Below are 18,828 nucleotides of genomic sequence, written 5' to 3' on the forward strand. Positions count from 1 at the left end.
GGGCGGCCCAGCCAGTGGCGTGGTAGTTGGGGTAGCCAAATCCCACATGGGTGACAGCATGGTTTCAGTCCTGGATCCAGTGGCTTGAAAAACGTGCCAGGTGTGTGTGCATGCATGTCCAAAATCCCAAGAGGAGACTGGAGGAGAAGGGACTGCAATGTGGCCATTCCCCCCAGGGGAGTGATTCTTCACTTTCCCTCTGTCTTTCTCTTGCTTTCTCTCTCTCTCTGGCGTGTGCATATACCCCACTGCAAACTAAAAAAAAAAAAAAAAAGTGGGAGCTTATATTTGATTCAAGTGAGCTTGCAAACAGTTAAAGATTTGAGGGGAGAGGGATGATTTGCCTGGAGTTGTGGTCTTTGTGACCGTTCCTGTGGTTGAAGAAAGGTGATGGAGGTCTGGGTGGGGCAGAGGGGGGCAGGGCCCACATTGTGACATTGGCCTCTGTGGCTGCTGGTAGTCGGCCACTGGCACAGCAGTGCCCCTCTGTTCCCATATGACCCGCACCTTCTAATCCAAGATTTCTAATTAACAGCCCATGAACCCAATTCCAGCTCCGCTGCCTCCTGACATACCACCAAGCTTCAACCTCATTGGTGACAGCCTGTCTTTCGACTTCAAGGATACTGACATGAAGCGGCTTTCCATGGAGATAGAGAAAGAAAAGTACGTACCCCTGCGCCCTGCTCTGGGCAGCCGTGAACTACAGAGAGTGGGTCTGGCTGGGGGGAGCCGAGGGTGCTCACAGCGACCTGTCACTAATTCCCGCAGAGGTTTGCTCTGTTCTCACCCACCAAAGGGAAGATTTCCTACTAGGAAATTCAGGACAACAGGTCAGCATTCAATTTTCCAGGATAAAAATACCACTTGACTTGTGACCTGAAGTTGACAGTGGCTCAAAGCCTCACCTAAAGCAAAGGACGTGGTTGTCAGGGTCTCCAAGTCGGTCAGACTGCCGCTCACATGCTACCAGCCCGCAGCTGTCATAATCGTGTTCCCCAGGGCTGGGATCCGCTGCGGTTCCCATGTCTAGAACAGAAGGGAGAGAGAAGAAACTGAGGAAAGCCACAGCCAGGTGGGGCCAGCTCCACGTGTTGGGCAGCGCCCTGAGCGGAACCCCGGCATGGCCCAGTCACGCCAGCTTGTCAGCTGTCTCCACCTCCATCTGATGGTCAGTGGAAGTGGATCTGCATGGGAAGTGGGGCCCCGTAATTCCCAGAGCTGGCGGTAGAGAGGTTCAGAGTGCCACAGAGAACAGTCATAACAGCTACCACATACGGAGTGCCTATGAGTCAGGGCTTTTTAGCTTTGTCTCATTTAATTTCTGCTAACTAACCAACATCAAACTGACATCAAAGGTGGTTTAGTGTTCCCATTTTATAAATGAGAACACAGCTTTAGAGAGTTTAATGAACTAACTTACACAGCACCACAGAGCCGATGAGGAGACTGGGGGGCTGAAACCCTCACTCGTCTGCCTCTGCAGCGACTGGGCTTTTACCCGTGCTCCATCCTCGGGATAACCTCTGGGCACCGCATCTGAGTCCAACCTGGGTTTCTCTCGTTGCTCTCACACTCAGGCGAGCAGCCAAGTAGCCTGTGAACTAGAACCTCAAGGCATGGCATCTGCCACTCGAGTTCCTTTCACCATTATCCAGATAGGCATTTTTATGTGGTTGGGACCTGAGTACGGCTGTATCTTGTTCTGTGTCCTCCTTTTTTATTCTCCAGTTACTTTTTAAATCGCTGGAGGATTCATGTGGTCACCAGAGAAAGACGGAGGAGAGGAAGAAAGCCCCTTGCAGTGGGACATGGTCACGCTGTAATCTCACCTCCTCCATTTCTCCATGCTATGGGAACTTCGGGCATGTACACTTAGGCATCCCGTGTATTTTTCAAGCAGTCAGCCATGAAAGATCTGGCTCCCTTAACTACTAGGCCATGGAGCTGCCCCCATCCTGTTTTTTTAATTTGTATTTTTCTTATCGTCCATGTCCATTTAGGCTACTATAACAAAATATCAGAGGCTAGGAAGCTTACAAATGAGAAAAAGCAGGAGCAGCAGATAGCGTAATGGTCATGTCACTGGACTCCCACGGAGAAATGTATTTCTTACAGTTCTGGAGCCTAGGAAGTTCAAGATCAAAGCACCAGCAAACGCACAGTGTGGTGAGGACCACTTTCCAGTTTATAGATGGTACTTCTTACTGTGCTCCCATGGTGGGAGAAATCAGAACTTCCCCTGGGGCCTTTCTTTTTTTTAATGATATTTATTTATTTAAGTTTTTTGCCATAGGACATGTGAGCTTACTAGAGAGAGACAGAGAGAGAGAGAGAAAGTGAGAAATCACCCCCAACCCTGCACATTTCAATCCCTGGCCACAATGCAATCCCTTCTCTTCATTCTCCTCTTGGGATTTTGGGCACACAGATACACACGCCCAGCATAATTTTCAAGCTGCCAGGTCCAGGGCTTGAACTGTGGTCGGCTGTGTGGGAATCCAGTGTCTTAACCACCACACTACCTCATGGCCCCTATTTATTTCTTTTTTAAATTGCTGTAGGGCATGTGTGCTCGATGGAGAGAGAGACAGAGAAGGAAAGTGAGAAATCATTCCCCTCGGTGGGTGACCGTACTGCAGTCTCTTCTCTCCGTTCTCCTTGTTGGGATTTTGGGCACACCCACCTGGTAGGATTTTCAAACCACCAGATCTAGTTCTAGAACTGTGCTGTTGGCCATGTGAGATCCAGTTTCCTTAACCACCATGCCACCTGGCTCTGGGGCCTTTCTTATAAGGGCACCAGTCTCTTTCTTGAGGAAAGGTGCCCATCCTCCATATTGGCGGTTCTTTCTTTTTTTTAATGATATTTATTTATTTAAGTTTTTTGCCATAGGACATGTGAGCTTACGAGACAGAGAGAAAGAGAGAGAGAGAAAGTGAGAAATCACCCCCAACCCTGCACATTTCAATCCCTGGCCACAATGCAATCCCTTCTCTTCATTCTCCTCTTGGGATTTTGGGCACACAGATACACACGCCCAGCATAATTTTCAAGCTGCCAGGTCCAGGGCTTGAACTGTGGTCGGCTGTGTGGGAATCCAGTGTCTTAACCACCACACTACCTCATGGCCCCTATTTATTTCTTTTTTAAATTGCTGTAGGGCATGTGTACTCGCTGGAGAGAGAGACAGAGAAGGAAAGTGAGAAATCATTCCCCTCGGTGGGTGACCGTACTGCAGTCTCTTCTCTCCGTTCTCCTTGTTGGGATTTTGGGCACACCCACCTGGTAGGATTTTCAAACCACCAGATCTAGTTCTAGAACTGTGCTGTTGGCCATGTGAGATCCAGTTTCCTTAACCACCATGCCACCTGGCTCTGGGGCCTTTCTTATAAGGGCACCAGTCTCTTTCTTGAGGAAAGGTGCCCATCCTCCATATTGGCGGTTCGGTTTCACTATATGAATTTTGGGAAGACACATTCAGAAAATAGCACCTGCTTCTCATCCTGGCCCATGCTGGCATGGACTTGTGGACTTGTCCTGAGTCCACATGCTAGCCCTGCTGGTCTTTGGAGAACTTTCCTTGGTATATACACTGCATGGTTTTCTGGGTCATGCCCTTGTACTTGGGCACTTTGGGGTGGTTTCAAATTGTCACTGTCATGGATACTGTTGCTCAGTGTTTATCCTCGAAGGTGAGAGCGAGGATCTTTTCCTCCCTCATGTTGGCTAGGTGAGCTTCTGCCATCTTTCAGGGATGCAGTCTCAGGACAAGTGACAGTGCAGACATGGCCCATCAGAAGAGTCACTTGATTGGCCAGCAGGTGGCATTGTAGTTAAAGCACTGGATCCCATGTGGCCTAATTTCATGGTTTGACTCCTGAGGGGAAAATGGATTGTGGTGTGGCTATCCTTACTGGAGGGTGATTTCTTATTTTCTGTCTTTCTCTTCAGTATCTCTGTCCAGTGAGCGCACACACCCTAAATTAAAAAGGGGTCCTAGTGGTTAAGGTGACTTAGTGGCTAAGGCGCTGGACTCCCACTAGCCAACTACTATTCGAGTCCCAGACCTGGCAGCTTGAAAGTCACACTAGGTGTGTGGGCACTGTGCCCAAAAATTCCAGGAGAATGGAAGAGAAGAGACTTTGGTGTGGCCATCCCCCTGAGAGGTGATTTCTTACTGTCTCTCTTAGGCAAACACATATACCCTATGGTTAAAACCTTTAAAAAAAAAAAAAAAAGGCACTTGAATTGCCACTGCGCCCTATGGTTAAAACCTTAAAAAAAAAAAAAAGGCACTTGAATTGCCACTCTAAGAAGAGTTGAGACAGGAAGATTGTTTTGGTGCCAGGAGGCTTGTCTCCCGGGTTATTTGTACAGAACTGCATACTATCTAGGATGGCTGGTATTTGTGGAGCACTCCATGAGTTTACAGAGGACTTTCCTGCACTTTCTTTTTTCTTTTTCTTAAGAAGTTTTGCCATAGGATGTGTGTGCTCTCTGGAGAGAGGGAAAAACAGACAGAGATGGTGAGAGGGAAAGTGAGAAATCACCCCCAGGGGGGATGGCCATGCTGCAATCCCTTCTCCTCCATTCTCCTCCCAAGATCTCGGGCATGCATGCACACGAACCCGGCGTGAGTTTCAAGCCACCAAGTCCGGGACTCGAACCATAGGGGACCATGTGGGAGTCCAGTGACGTAACCACTATGCCACCTACTAGCCTTATACTTTATTTTATTGTATCCTGGGCACACCCCTGTGATCATTATTCCAATATTACCAAAGGAGAAAGAGATTGATAGTCCAGTGAGCAACCCAAACTCCTACGGCCACAAGTGGCCAAATAGAGACATGAACCCCGGGCCTCAGACCTTGGATCCCAGGCCACATAGCTCACGGGTCACGGAGCATGTCAGCCCAGCCTCAAACCCTGTCTCCTCCTCTTGCCGGCAGAGTTGAATACATGGAGAAAAGCAAGCATCTGCAGGAGCAGCTCAATGAACTCAAGACAGAGATCGAGGCCTTGAAACTGAAAGAGAGGGAGACGGCTTTGGATATTCTGCACAATGAGAACGCCGACCGGGGTGGCAGCAGCAAGCACAATACCATTAAGAAGGTACCCAGAGTCCCTTGCCTTTTGCTGATCAGGACGATCATTAATGAAATGTGAGGCTGGCATCTGGTCTCCTCTGCAGTCAAGGCATTAAGACGGTTGTCATTTTTTATATGTACTTAGTTGAAGGAATTTTTTGACTCGTGCCAGGAAGGGAATTTAATCTGCCAATGACTATGAACCCATTGGCTTGATGGAAGTGGGGCTCGTGTTAAAAGCTCCGATGAAATGAATCCCTTGTCACGGGAAGGGTTTTGATCCATCATTTAGCAGCAAAGCAGTTCTGTTTTTTAAGCCAAGCGGAGTTACATATAGGGAGCTGCCTTGCTTAATGAGAAAGTAAAATGAAATGGAGGCTGGGAATGGACTCACCCGCCAGTGTCTTTGTGTTTTTAAGTGGCAAGGACTGTAAAATTCTGTTCTCAATTTAGAAGCCGAATTCTGAATGTGTAAGGTTTTGTCAGACCTAAAAGGAAGTTATCGAGGAGGACCTTAATGTTGTGAGAGATGGGACTTCATTTCTGTTGCTCACCGGCTCCTGTCTTTCTCCACTGGTACTCTGAGCTTTCAGCGTTTTAGAGATTTAGAAGTTAAATTCCATACTAATCTGCTCTGAACAAATAGCCCAGGATCGGGTTAACACCTATGAGATCACGTTACACAGATATGAGTGTTCATGGAGTTTGGATGATGACTGCTAAGGTTCATGTTTTCCTCACCTTACTCACTACAGTGGTCTCCCAGCTTAAGGACTGGACCTGTTTTCAGTGGTTAAGCTGTGTCTGAACACTCGGGGAGACCTGTATCTGCCAGCCATCACTGATGGGGACAGTCGGGAGCCCCAGCTTCTGTCGCTTGACTCCAGCTACAGTTGGCACTGGGCAGAGAATCCTTTTAATAGCAGCCTGGAAGGGAAGGCATCTATTCTTACCTGCACATTCCTCCTTTCCTCTGGCTTTTGTAATCCACCGAGTTTCCCTCCAAAAACAAAATGATCAAACAGCAAAAGGGGAATTCAAGGGAGGCCTCGCTATTAAGCAAAGAGGTAAAATGATGACGGGGCCAGCGAGCCAGTCAGCCCTTGAATGAGCTGCCCTAGACCCCCGACCTCACCTGCTCACGTCCCACCTTGTCATCCGGGCACCAGGAGCAGTCTCATCTTTGCTTCCCTCTGCCGCTGCAGGGCTGGCCCTCAGCCATGGGCACCTGGAGTGCTGAAAGCTGGAGAGACCAGTTTCCAAGCCATTACAAACAAGCAAGCGAAGTCACTCCTCACAATCCAAGCCTGTCTGAGCATTTTGCAAATGGCACATGTGGCATTGTTGATATCACAGGGTCTGTTTTTGTTTTTCTTCATTTTATTTTGCTGGTTTAGCCTCAAGCCCAAGGCAGAAGACCTATCTGCATTTGAGCCCTCAAAGTAGGTTGTTCCCAGGTACTCTGAATGTGGTGATGGGCCCGCCCTCTGTGGTACTAACCATGCATGAGCTTGCTTGTCTCTGTCCTCGGGCCATGCTGAGCCCTCCTGAGGGCAGGTGGCGCCTGGGAACTGGCCGCAGCATGCTTTGAGATTGAGAGCAGGCGTCTGCCCTTGTAGGGCCAGACCAGCCTCCAAGGCCCCAACAGGCTGTCTCGCTCTGAATAGCATGTCGGGGCCACAGGACTGGCCATCCGTCCCATCTTGTGTCATCGTCGGGCTGGGGATGGTCATGGCTTCTTGTCCAGTCAGGTGTGTCTGAAAGTCCTTTGTCTTGGTGGTGTACGCCTTAGATCAAGAACCCTAGCATGGACATGGGTAATGGAGTGCTTTGAAAATGGTAAACTGGTGTCTCTAACTCAGGATGAAGACCGTTCACATGGTTATAACCTCTGACGGCCCATGGTCTAGGCACAGAACGCAGGGGTTGCCCACGTTGCTCGTTTTCCTTTGGAACGTGCCCCCCCTTCCTGTGCACACCCCTTTTCTTTTCAAGTCAAGCCACACAGAGTGCAGGGGTCTGATTTCTAAGTCAGTCCAAGTGGACTGACTGTCCTATCAGTGCTCGGCCACCTCCGCTTCAGCTTCTGCACAGTCTGGAGCAGAGACGTGGCCAGAGTGAACTTCCATCGGAACAGTACAGTCGCTCCACCCCAGAGGCGAGCCATCAGGGAGGTGCAGGGAATTGATCGAACACTTTCGCTGCTTTTCTCCTGCAGCAGTTCACCATCCTGCCAGCATTCCTCGGCAGTGGATAAAATTTATTATGTCCAATAATAAAATGACACCCTGCCTCTGTTTGCTCCTCACCTAATTCTCCGTAGTACCCATGCCAACACCATGTGACAGCATAGAATGTGTCCTCGGGGCCCTGACCGCTGCTTGTACTCACTGAGAGCTTTCTACGCAGAGGAGATCTGGTGCAAGATAGATCCCACCTGTGGTCGTTATTCCAGCAAGAGAAGATAGTTATCAACATCCTCAAAAAAGAGGAATCTGTGGGCCCCAGAAGCTATGGTGCGAACCCTGAGTCGTATGTGCCACTTGTATTTAGCAGTCACCTGTTTCTGCAGCGTTCATAGCCCACGTTGGCCTTGGCGCCCAACACTGAGAAGTGCATGCTCTGAGCAGTATGGCATGGACAGGCCAGGTGGGCCATCTGCTCAAGGAGTGACCCCTGGCATGCAGGGCACCCTGGATGGATCCAGCTTGGTTTACTGAACTTTGTGGTGAACGCTGGGGCAAGCAGAAAAATCCCGTGTTTGTTTCAACCTGTGCTATCAGGTGTTGCCTTATGTATTATCCGACTGTTCCACATGAATATAGCTTCCTCCTTTCCATCACGATACAGAATGTGTAACTCCTTCAGGTCCTGATTTTGACCATCAGTTCTCACTGAGCTGTTATTATAGACAAATGAAGTTTCCTTTTTAGGTAAATTTATACTGCTCCTAGGACGTAGATGGGCGTATTCATTCATTCATTCATTTTATTTTATGTAAGAATTATTTTTATTTAACTTTATTTATTTATTTATTAGTTAAATTTGACCAGAGAAGGACAGAGTGAGAGAGAGAGAAAGTAAGAAAGCAAACCGCCAGGTCTGGGACTTGAACCACGGCCAGCCATGTGGGAGTCCAGTGTCCTTAACCACCATGCCACCTGCTGATCCCCATTCATTCACTGTAATGTCTTGATGTGAACTTGTTTTCAAAATGAGTTGGCAGGTTCCAGTTAATCAAGAATTGTGATTAATTGGGACCAGCAGTTAGCATAATGGCTGGGCCGCTCGGCTCGCACGTAGTCGACCGCGGTTTGAGGGTTGGACCCGGTGGCTTAAACTCAGGCTGGGCACGTGTGCGTGCATGCCCAAGATCCTGAGAGGAGAGTGGGAGGAGAAGGGATTGCGGCGTGGCAATCCCTTCTGAGAGTGATTTCTCGCTTTCTATCTCTGTCTTTCTCTGTCTTCCTGGCGAGTGCACGTGCCCTATAGCAAAAACCTCTCCAAAAAAAGAATTGTGATTAATCAAGGGTTAATAAAAGTGTGGACTTAGCTTTTAATATGACTGGCATTTCTTCAGCATCACTAGATTAAATAGTGGCAGTTTTTATCTTTTTGTTGTTGTTGTCAAAGGGTCTGTGAACTTGCCAGAGAGAAGGTACTTCCCAGTGGGCCATGGTCACACTGCAATCCTTTTTTCTCCTTTTCTCCATCTCATCAGGATTTGGGGCACCTATGCACACGTGCTTGGTGGGGCCAGGATTTGAACCATGATTGGCCATGTGGGATCCAGCTCCCTTAACCCCTGAGGCCACAGGGCAGGCCTGATCAGAGATTTTTTTTCAACAGACGAATGGGGCCTCTTACCCACTACAGTCCAGGCGTTTTCTTCCTCCTCACTATCTCATGAAGAGGCCTCAGCGTCTGATGCGCTCTCTGCTGTATAACTCTGCAGCCACTTCAGGGATTTCCCCTGGGATTTCCAGGGGTTACCAGGTTCCCTTGGGAATGCTGAAAGGTGGTCTTGTCTGGTTAACTGAGGAAGCTCTGCCACTTCCTTTCTATCCAATCCTTACTCTTTCTTGAGATGCAGTGTCCTCACCTGTAGAAGGTGAATAATAATGGCGCTCACTCCTAGGATTTTTCACGAGGATTAAATGAGGGAATGTGCAGGGAGCACTCAGTGCACAGTAATTGCTCAGCGAGGGCTTAAAACTAAAAAAAGATACAGATCTGACTATGAGCTTGTGGCAGGGGACGAAGGCTATGCCGTGGCCACATTTGTGCACAGGACTGGGGGTATGCATACTCATCACTTATATTAAGTGCCACATGGCTGGAGGTACAGACTTTTAAGAAGCCAGGATTGACTTCACTGGTTCCTTCTAATAGCTGACTTGGGTTAGCAGGGGTTATTTTTCTCCCTTTCGTCTTAGCTTTTCACATTTCCATTTTTGCTAGTCGACGATCAGTGCAACTCATTGGGTATCCACATGTGAATCTGAGTGGCGCTAGTGATGAAAAGCCGCCCTGGGGAACCTGGCTTCATTTAATTCTCAGAGGGAGTGACGCTGCCCACGTGTTCCAGGCACCTGAGCCTTCTAAGGGAGGAGGAGTCCAGCTGTCAGGTTGTGGCGGGTGGACTCAGAGTGCCTTGGGCCTGAGCATCTTGCCCTCAGAGCCACAGTGCTGATGATAAGAATGGTGGCCAGGCATGGCTCAGTGTATTACCTGTTTGGGGGCAAAAGTGCAGTCCTAGAGCACGTCCATGTCATGTTCTTGCATTCGCTCCTCTCAAGGGATCGGTTTTAGCTCCCCAATCCCTAGTTAGTGTGAGCGCCTGCAAACAAGTCATCATTTTTGTGCCGTGGTCTCCGAGGGAGCATAGGCTTTCAAAGGAAATCGACAGATGAGAATTCATGGGGGTCACAGAGCTGAGAAAGCTTATTTCATTAGTAAATGGTTTGGCCTGTCAGGGTCCAGCTGTGGTTTCCACTGGTGGAAGAACAGTAATAGAGGAGCCTTGACATTTATCTGAAGCTCTCGCCGCCTCTCTGGGATGAGAAAGACATAGAAGTCCAATGTCATCTTCAATTTGTGCGGGCTCCCCTTGGAGAGGCAGGGCTGGTGAAGTAGAACACTTAAAACACCCGGGGAAGTGATACATCGCAGGGAGAGATCGAATGTGCTCTGTCTGTCTTCCTGGCGAGTGCACGTGCCCTATAACAAAAACCTCTCCAAAAAAAGAATTGTGATTAATCAAGGGTTAATAAAAGTGTGGACTTAGCTTTTAATATGACTGGCATTTCTTCAGCATCACTAGATTAAATAGTGGCAGTTTTTATCTTTTTGTTGTTGTTGTCAAAGGGTCTGTGAACTTGCCAGAGAGAAGGTACTTCCCAGTGGGCCATGGTCACACTGCAATCCTTTTTTCTCCTTTTCTCCATCTCATCAGGATTTGGGGCACCTATGCACACGTGTTTGGTGGGGCCAGGATTTGAACCATGATTGGCCATGTGGGATCCAGCTCCCTTAACCCCTGAGGCCACAGGGCAGGCCTGATCAGAGATTTTTTTTCAACAGACGAATGGGGCCTCTTACCCACTACAGTCCAGGCGTTTTCTTCCTCCTCACTATCTCATGAAGAGGCCTCAGCGTCTGACGCGCTCTCTGCTGTATAACTCTGCAGCCACTTCCGGGATTTCCCCTGGGATTTCCAGGGGTTACCAGGTTCCCTTGGGAATGCTGAAAGGTGGTCTTGTCTGGTTAACTGAGGAAGCTCTGCCACTTCCTTTCTATCCAATCCTTACTCTTTCTTGAGATGCAGTGTCCTCACCTGTAGAAGGTGAATAATAATGGCGCTCACTCCTAGGATTTTTCACGAGGATTAAATGAGGGAATGTGCAGGGAGCACTCAGTGCACAGTAATTGCTCAGCGAGGGCTTAAAACTAAAAAAAGATATAGATCTGACTATGAGCTTGTGGCAGGGGACGAAGGCTATGCCGTGGCCACATTTGTGCACAGGACTGGGGGTATGCATACTCATCACTTATATTAAGTGCCACATGGCTGGAGGTACAGACTTTTAAGAAGCCAGGATTGACTTCACTGGTTCCTTCTAATAGCTGACTTGGGTTAGCAGGGGTTATTTTTCTCCCTTTCGTCTTAGCTTTTCACATTTCCATTTTTGCTAGTCGACGATCAGTGCAACTCATTGGGTATCCACATGTGAATCTGAGTGGCGCTAGTGATGAAAAGCCGCCCTGGGGAACCTGGCTTCATTTAATTCTCAGAGGGAGTGACGCTGCCCACGTGTTCCAGGCACCTGAGCCTTCTAAGGGAGGAGGAGTCCAGCTGTCAGGTTGTGGCGGGTGGACTCAGAGTGCCTTGGGCCTGAGCATCTTGCCCTCAGAGCCACAGTGCTGATGATAAGAATGGTGGCCAGGCATGGCTCAGTGTATTACCTGTTTGGGGGCAAAAGTGCAGTCCTAGAGCACGTCCATGTCATGTTCTTGCATTCGCTCCTCTCAAGGGATCGGTTTTAGCTCCCCAATCCCTAGTTAGTGTGAGCGCCTGCAAACAAGTCATCATTTTTGTGCCGTGGTCTCCGAGGGAGCATAGGCTTTCAAAGGAAATCGACAGATGAGAATTCATGGGGGTCACAGAGCTGAGAAAGCTTATTTCATTAGTAAATGGTTTGGCCTGTCAGGGTCCAGCTGTGGTTTCCACTGGTGGAAGAACAGTAATAGAGGAGCCTTGACATTTATCTGAAGCTCTCGCCGCCTCTCTGGGATGAGAAAGACATAGAAGTCCAATGTCATCTTCAATTTGTGCGGGCTCCCCTTGGAGAGCCAGGGCTGGTGAAGTAGAACACTTAAAACACCCGGGGAAGTGATACATCGCAGGGAGAGATCGAATGTGCGTGAAAGGCGGCTCCCACAATTAGAACAAGCGGCCAGAGCCTCCCCGGTGACCTCTGGTCTGCATTGCCAGCCTCGTGGACTCTGCTAAATACTTGGTGTTAAGTGTGTGGTTAAAATGCCCAGCCCTCCTTGGGACCCCAGTGGGCTGAGCGACTCTGCTGCTTTAGAAACTGGGCATTGTCTGGGAGAGCATCCTCAGCCCTGCGAGCAAAGACAGCCTGCTGCTCCCGGCTCCAGAACCTTCCCTTTGTTGTTGCTGGAACTTGGCAGAGGTGGGAGGGAGAAAGGGAAGAAAGGGAACTGGGGATGAGTGGAGAGCCAGGGTTAACGGGGAGCAGTAGCAGCACCAGGTGTGGGCACAGAGCACAGGAGAACTGCAGCGGCCATCCGGAATCTTCCTCTTGGCTCCCTGGCTCCATGGACAAACACAAACGGTGCTGGAGCTGCAGGCTGGTCCGTCCTACAAATGGTCTTCCTGGATGTGATGCCCTGAGCTCACCCCTGAAGGCCCGTCATAGTATGCATATGTGTGCACTTGCATGCTCACACACGCGTATGTATGCATGCACGCGTGCACACACACACACACACACACACACGCACACACACACACACACACACTGAATTCCTAGGTGTCTTAAAATTGTTGAGGCCCTACAGGTTCCTTGCTTGTTTCTGGTAACTCTAGATGGAAGATTCTACCAGCCTCTTTTTCCATAAGACTCGGACCCAGTGCTGTTTTTGGTGGGGAGACTTTACCAGTCTATGGAGCAGCTGCTCTCTCGGAAGCGTTGATGAGCCTACAAAACCTGCCGTGGATATTGTGCGGCTATTTGGAAGTGCCCGAGGACATGGCTGGGCCTTATTTGATGCAGTAAAACATCCCGTTTGGGCCCTCGGAGCCGAAGCTATGTCTCAGTGCCGCTCTCCTCCAGCACCTGATTTGTTGCTGCAACAGTGGGAGGGAAGAGGCCAGATGCAAACTCATTCTGCGGGCTCGAGGTTCTGTTCTTATGATCCTTGTCATGATTTCTCTTTTGATGTTGGCAATTTAAAAGCGACACCAGTATATCTGGACCTTTTTCCTAAGGCTCAGAGTGCTGGTAGATCCATTTAGCCTCCACCCGCCTAGTGAGGTGAGTCGGGCTGATTGGTGCATTTGTCAGGTAAAGGAACGGAGTAGAAAAGGGCCCTGCCGGTGTTGCACGGGCAGCTCGAGACACAGGCAGACACATTTCCAGGTGTCTCTCAGCTGCTTTAGGTCCCTGGAGGATTAATACATTAAAGGGCTGCCCTGGGTTTCTCCAGGCAGTTCACTCTCAAGAGCAAAGTACCTAATGCCAAACTGGTTTGTTCGTCAGGATGGCATCGGCCTTTCATCCCACCTCTGTTAGGGATAAGCATGTGCATGGCTCTCTCCCCGTGCACATCACCAGATGGCATTTGGGTGCAAGCTGTCACTAGCAAGACTGCAGAAAAGCGTCATCTGGCCACTTTACAGCAGCCAGCCCCCCTTTGCCAGTCCTCCCGCCTCGGCTCCAGTTTGGAAGAGGGAGTGTTTGTCACACCCCAGACCATAGACTAGGTTGGAATTTGCTGCTACTGGAATTGCCTGTCACCTTTCTGCTCTGGAGCCCACTTTCCGCCCGCAGCTCCTGAGCACCAGAGAATCTGCATGTCTGCCGCCACCCCCCTCAACCCCCATGCCTTTATTTTCAACGTGCAGTGCTTAGAGAGGAAGTATAACATGATTTTAAGGCTTGCATTTCAATTCCACTGCATTTTTATGGGACAAGCAGAGTCTCAAGCCCAGAGTTATTAGGTTAGCATCTAAAATGGTTCAGTGCTGTGGGTCTTATTGTTTAAAATGAATTAGACTGCCCCTCCCACCTTCCTTTCTCCTCCCTCGGGAAGAGTGGATTGAAGTGAGGGCCCCAGAGACTAGTGGAAGGAATCCTGGCGCTCTGATTAGTTTTATTCTACGGCTTAATTGTGGCACTTCCTTTCTCTCACGGAGAGCCGGAGTGGCTCTGTGTCCTGCCCAGCCCACCCCTCACCCACTTTGGTTTGAGGAACAAGATTATCACAATGCAGCCTTGTGAATCAATTTTCTCTCTGTGCTGATGAAAGTGTAATTCATTCTTAATCAAGCAGCCTTGCTGCTGCAGGCTCCGTGCCGGAGTACATTTAGTTACCCTCCCATCACTTTGGGAAACGATCCCCCAAAAGGACTTTTAGAGGAGAGCTGGAAGGAGAGTTGGCAGCCTGCCCTGTGCCATGGTTTTCCAGCAGGGGACACTCACGGGCTTGATGCTGGAGGAGGCTTTGTAGCCGGAAGTCTGCTGGCTGCTCGGCAGGGGAGTGCTGGTCACAGGTGCCTTCTAGGCTTGCTGTCTCCAGACCCTGGGCTTTTCTTGGGAGTCTTTTTTTTTTTTTTTTTTGCCTAGGGCACATGTACTAGCAAGAGAGAGACAAAGAGAGGAAAAGTGAGAAATCGCCCCCAGGGGAGATGGCCATGCACCAATCCCTTCTCCTTCATTCTGTTCCTGGGATTTGGGGCACTCACGCACACACGTCTGGTGTGATTTACGAGCACCCGTCCGAGACTCGAACTGAGGTCGACCATGTGGGAATCTGGTTCCTTAACCACCATGCCACCTGCTGGCCTCTCCCCAAGAGTCCTGATGGGCTGCAAAGTCCTCCCATAGCAGTGAGCAGGAACCAGCAGAGTCTGCACATTACGCAAGTGGGTCTGGGAAACCGGCTGGGTTCCACGTCCCCTTCTCGGCTCCTTGTCTAGCCTGGGATGTGTCTCCACCATCTGAACTTGCTTAGCGTGGATGGATATGCCTGTTTCTGTCATGCCACACGTAGTCTGGGGAGTGTCAGGTGGTCACGCTCCACCAAGTAGCTCCCTCTTCTGCCCTCTCACAGCCTGGTGGCTGCCACAGACAACTGGCCGTCTAGTGGAGAAGGGGACAGGGGAAGGGGGGCGCTGCCCGGTCGCGTCTGTCGACGCTATGCAGGAAGGCCAGGTGATCAGAGGCCCTATAAGATACAAACAAAGCCTCATGGGTCTGCCGCAGAGAAAGGAAAGGAAGCGTGGCTCCTCCAAGTGGAATTGGATTAGTGACAGGCTTGAACAGCCGGTTCAGTCAAGAGAGAACTTCATTCCTCCGGTATTATTCACACGGCCGGTTCTAATCAGATGTGAAGAGACAGCTGGAAGAGAGCAGCGGGTCAGCGCGGTGCCTGGCGAGGGCCTGCACATTCTAGTCATCTTCAGAGGCTGGCACGCCTGTCTCATGCTGGGTGCTTGGGGCAGATGGGGTTACGGCCTTCCCGGTGGAGCTAGGACCGGGACTCCCGGGGCTGCCCCTTATCTGGGTTTGGTGTGAGTTCCGAAGGACCGTGCCTGACAGAAGGGTCACCAGCCACATTCTGCATAGCTCTGGCCGGTTGTTCTCAGGAGGACGTGAAGGCAGTGACCAGACGGGTTAGGGCCGAGTCAGTGACTTGGGTACGGCCCTGGCTGTATTCTGAGGACTTTCTGTGGACACTTGGAGACCTCCCCTTCCTGGGTCACCTTTGGCATACTCCCTGGTCTGGTGCTAGAAGGGTCATAACCCTCCTCCTGGACACTTGGCTCCCCAAACTGGCAAGGTGGGGGTAGGCGACTGTGGCTCAGTCACCAAGGGGGCACACGCAGTCTGTCTGAAGTTTGCAGTGCTGGCTGGGACTCAGGGCTGGGACACAGGACGGCCTCAGGGCCTTGGCCCTGGAAGTTGCTGTGTGTGCAGACGGGGCGGGGGGACCAGTGCTGACATGGCTCGAACCCCTCAGGGCCTAAGAGGGCCGCAGGGAAACCAGGAAGCTTGGTAGCTGATTGCCATGAGTGTGAAAAGACCTACGGGACGAGTTTCTCTTGTGAAGGGCTGATCTTTTGCCCTTTCCTGTGAACCTTCTCTTTGCGAGTTCCTCTGGCCCGAAGCTGTGCCATAACGTGACAGTCACGCACCTGTTCAGTATGAGATGGCACCCAGCAGGAAGCACAGTTGGGGATGTTCGCAGTGTCCCAGGGGAAGCTTCCTAGGCTCTGGAAAATCTCCCTTCCATGGGCTCCTGGGTTCCCAGGGCTCCTACCTGGAGGAAGGAGGCCCAAGGCTTCTCAGTGCAGTGCAGACCTCCTCTCACTGCCCGCCTTCCCCACCTGCTCCCCAGCTCGAGCTGCTAGGAGGGGGGGCATTCTGACGTCTAAGCCGAGGCAGCACAGCAGAGGCCAGCAGCAGGGAGGGGGCTGTGCAGTAAATTCCTCTGACCACGGGGATCCTAGCGGAATTGAAACCACCGGGAGTTGTATAGTGAGGGGACGAGGCGGGGGCGGTGGGTCTGAGCTGGGTCTGAGCAATGATGCAGGTGGCTCCCAGGGCCTCGGTCAGCAGCCCTCACTGACCAGGGCAGCCAGGTCTCAGCCACCACCGTCCAGTGGGTCTCCTTCTACCTCTTGCAGCCTTGGTGTCTGGGGAAGATGGTGGTGCTGTCTCCTCTGGCTGTGACCCCTTGTCTGTGGTGCTTTCCTGCCTCTGCACAGTCCAAGTATCTGACTGTCCTCTGCACCTTTCCTTGGGGCTCCAGTGGAATTCTGCTCTTGCAAGATGTGGGGAGTGAGCCCTGCAGTGCACCGCAGGGTGGGAATTGGGGTCCATCCCGCCCACCTGGAGGGCACTTTGTATCCTAACGAGCAGATGCTCGAGTAACTGGAATCTGGCACTGCCAGTGGCACTGCCAAAACCTGCCCCGGCACCTCGAGGGGATGCCAGCATGCTCCTCTCCTTGGTAAAGGATCCAGGAATTCTTGGAGCCAACATTTCACAAATGGGCAGGCGGCTCTCGGAGGCCCCCACAGCCTGGGCTTCCTGCCTGAGGAGTTGGCCAGGCCTCTTGGGGGCATCTTGTGCACCCCCTCGGAGACCACAGAGGCCAGCGCTGCAGGCCTTGGCCGGGCTGCACCCCTCCTAGCGAGCTATCTGTTCCATTCCCCTGGAAGGAGGGAGCCCGTGCTGGGGGAGGGGGGAATGTGAGGGCACTGTCTGTAATCGCTGCTGAGTTCTCGCCGCACCAAGTGCGGTGCTGAGCATGTCACATGTGTGTCCTCTGTGAGGAAGGAGCTGCTACCACCCCCACGTCACAGCAGGGAACTGAGGCCAGAGGGAGCAAGTGACCTGCCAGGGCCACACAGCTGGTCAGTGGCCAAGCCAGACCTTGAGTCAGTCAGCCAGCTACCTGTGTCTGACTCAGAGTGGCCGCGGGAAGGACCATGTCCCCCACAGGTACCCTGCCCCTGAGGAGCCAGCCTGAGTGCTTCTCAGAAGCGTGGGAGAAGCCTGTGCAGGCATGGGGTTCACATCTTTTGATCTGAACTGTTCCCTGGAGGATTTTCGTCCCAGTTGTCCTGGCAGCCCATTTCCTCCCTTCCCCGGTTACATCCTGGTTCCCATCACAGGGAACGTCACTCCTGGCCCTTCTCCCTGGCATTGCAGGAGAGCCTAGCCACGTGGCTCCCTTCTAGAGGGAATTCCGGCTCAGCAAAGGAAAGCTCTCACGCCCATCGGACAGGGTTTCCAGAGGGCTTCTGTGATCCGTTCTGCTGAGAGGAACAGCCAGCCGTGCCCCGCTTTCAGCCAGCTAGTTGGGAGCTTTGAGGCTGAAGAATTGAGCAGGATGCAGAGAGCCCCCTCGAGCTGTCTCTGTGGAAGCAGCCCATACTGCCTGGCTTTGGGCGACCAGGGCTGGGTGTGGAGCCTCCCTCCTCGGTCCTCTGTGGAGACTGCTGGAGGATGAGGGAATGCGCCAGGCCATCTAGTTTACCCTGTGGTTTACCTGGAGAGGGGCTCAGAGAGGTCAAAGGTGTCCACTGAGGCCACACAGCAAGCCGGTGCTGAAGGAGAGTTAGCTCCCGCAGCTGCAAGCCCCAGGAGGAGTGCTAGCCTGCCCACGCACCTCTCCAGTGACCCGCCCAGTCGACCTGTGACACCAGCTCAGATGTTTTCATAACCACCGTAGTCCACGACTCACCCAGTCGACCTGTGACACCAGCTCAGATGTTTCGGGAGATGCGAAGATGGCCGGTACAGACTCCCTGTCCCCTTCTCCCTGATCGCTGTCCCCAGAAATTTCTAGAGCCGGGCATGGGACACACTTTCTCACTCCGAATCAACCAAGGGGTTGATTCCTGAAGCAGAGCAGGAGCGGGGGGTGGGGGGCACCCGCGCCGGGCGCTTCTGTTTCTGGAGGGGCCGAGGAGAGGCCCACAGAGCTGAGCAGGCAGGAGGCCGCCTGCTCCACCCCACGCCAAGCTAGGCCCTTGTGCTGCCCCCCACCTCAGGCACCTGCCAGCCTCATCCTCCTCAGGCAGTGACCTCCCTGGAGGCTGACAGCCCTGCCTTGTGCACCATCCTCCCGACTGAACCAGCCCCAGTTAGAAAGCTCACAGTGTTGGGTCAGGGCAGTTCTGCTTTGGGACTCCGGGGGACCAGGGAGGTAGGGGACCAGCCCCTCCTCATTGACACAGGCCTGCTTCTCCTAAGGTCACTTTGCTTGTCCCAGCAGTGTCCCCAGGGTTGAGAACTGAGAAGCTCGCCCCACCAAGCCAGGTTCTGAGCCTGGGAGGATGAGCATCCCAGGTGGGGTCCCCGCTCACAGCACCCCACAGAGGCATCTCAGTGACTTTTCTAGGCACGAGTGCGAGAATTGACTAGAACACCCAGGGGTCTCCTGCTCTGTGAAAAGGCAGCATCGGTGACATTTCCTG

At 51.7% G+C, this 18,828-nt stretch overlaps 1 protein-coding gene across 3 annotated transcripts in view; it reads left to right on the forward strand.

Annotated features, from left to right (window-relative positions):
- NF2 (NF2, moesin-ezrin-radixin like (MERLIN) tumor suppressor) overlaps nucleotides 1-18,828 on the forward strand; it is a 105,883-nt gene that overhangs the window by 84,136 nt on the left and 2,919 nt on the right. The window contains exons 14-16 of one of the 3 annotated variants that reach the window (XM_006147903.3): nucleotides 536-666; nucleotides 4,956-5,118; nucleotides 6,491-6,550. In XM_006147903.3, coding sequence (XP_006147965.1) covers nucleotides 536-666; nucleotides 4,956-5,118; nucleotides 6,491-6,526 — 330 coding nt within the window. In that variant the 3' untranslated portion in view covers nucleotides 6,527-6,550. The remainder of the gene's footprint in view (nucleotides 1-535; nucleotides 667-4,955; nucleotides 5,119-6,490; nucleotides 6,551-18,828) is intronic. The other 2 variants (XM_006147902.3, XM_006147901.3) reach the window with 2 other exon arrangements.

This window comes from Tupaia chinensis, unplaced genomic scaffold, assembly GCF_000334495.1.
Source record: "Tupaia chinensis unplaced genomic scaffold, TupChi_1.0 Scaffold000226_1, whole genome shotgun sequence".
NCBI lineage: Eukaryota > Metazoa > Chordata > Mammalia > Scandentia > Tupaiidae > Tupaia > Tupaia belangeri.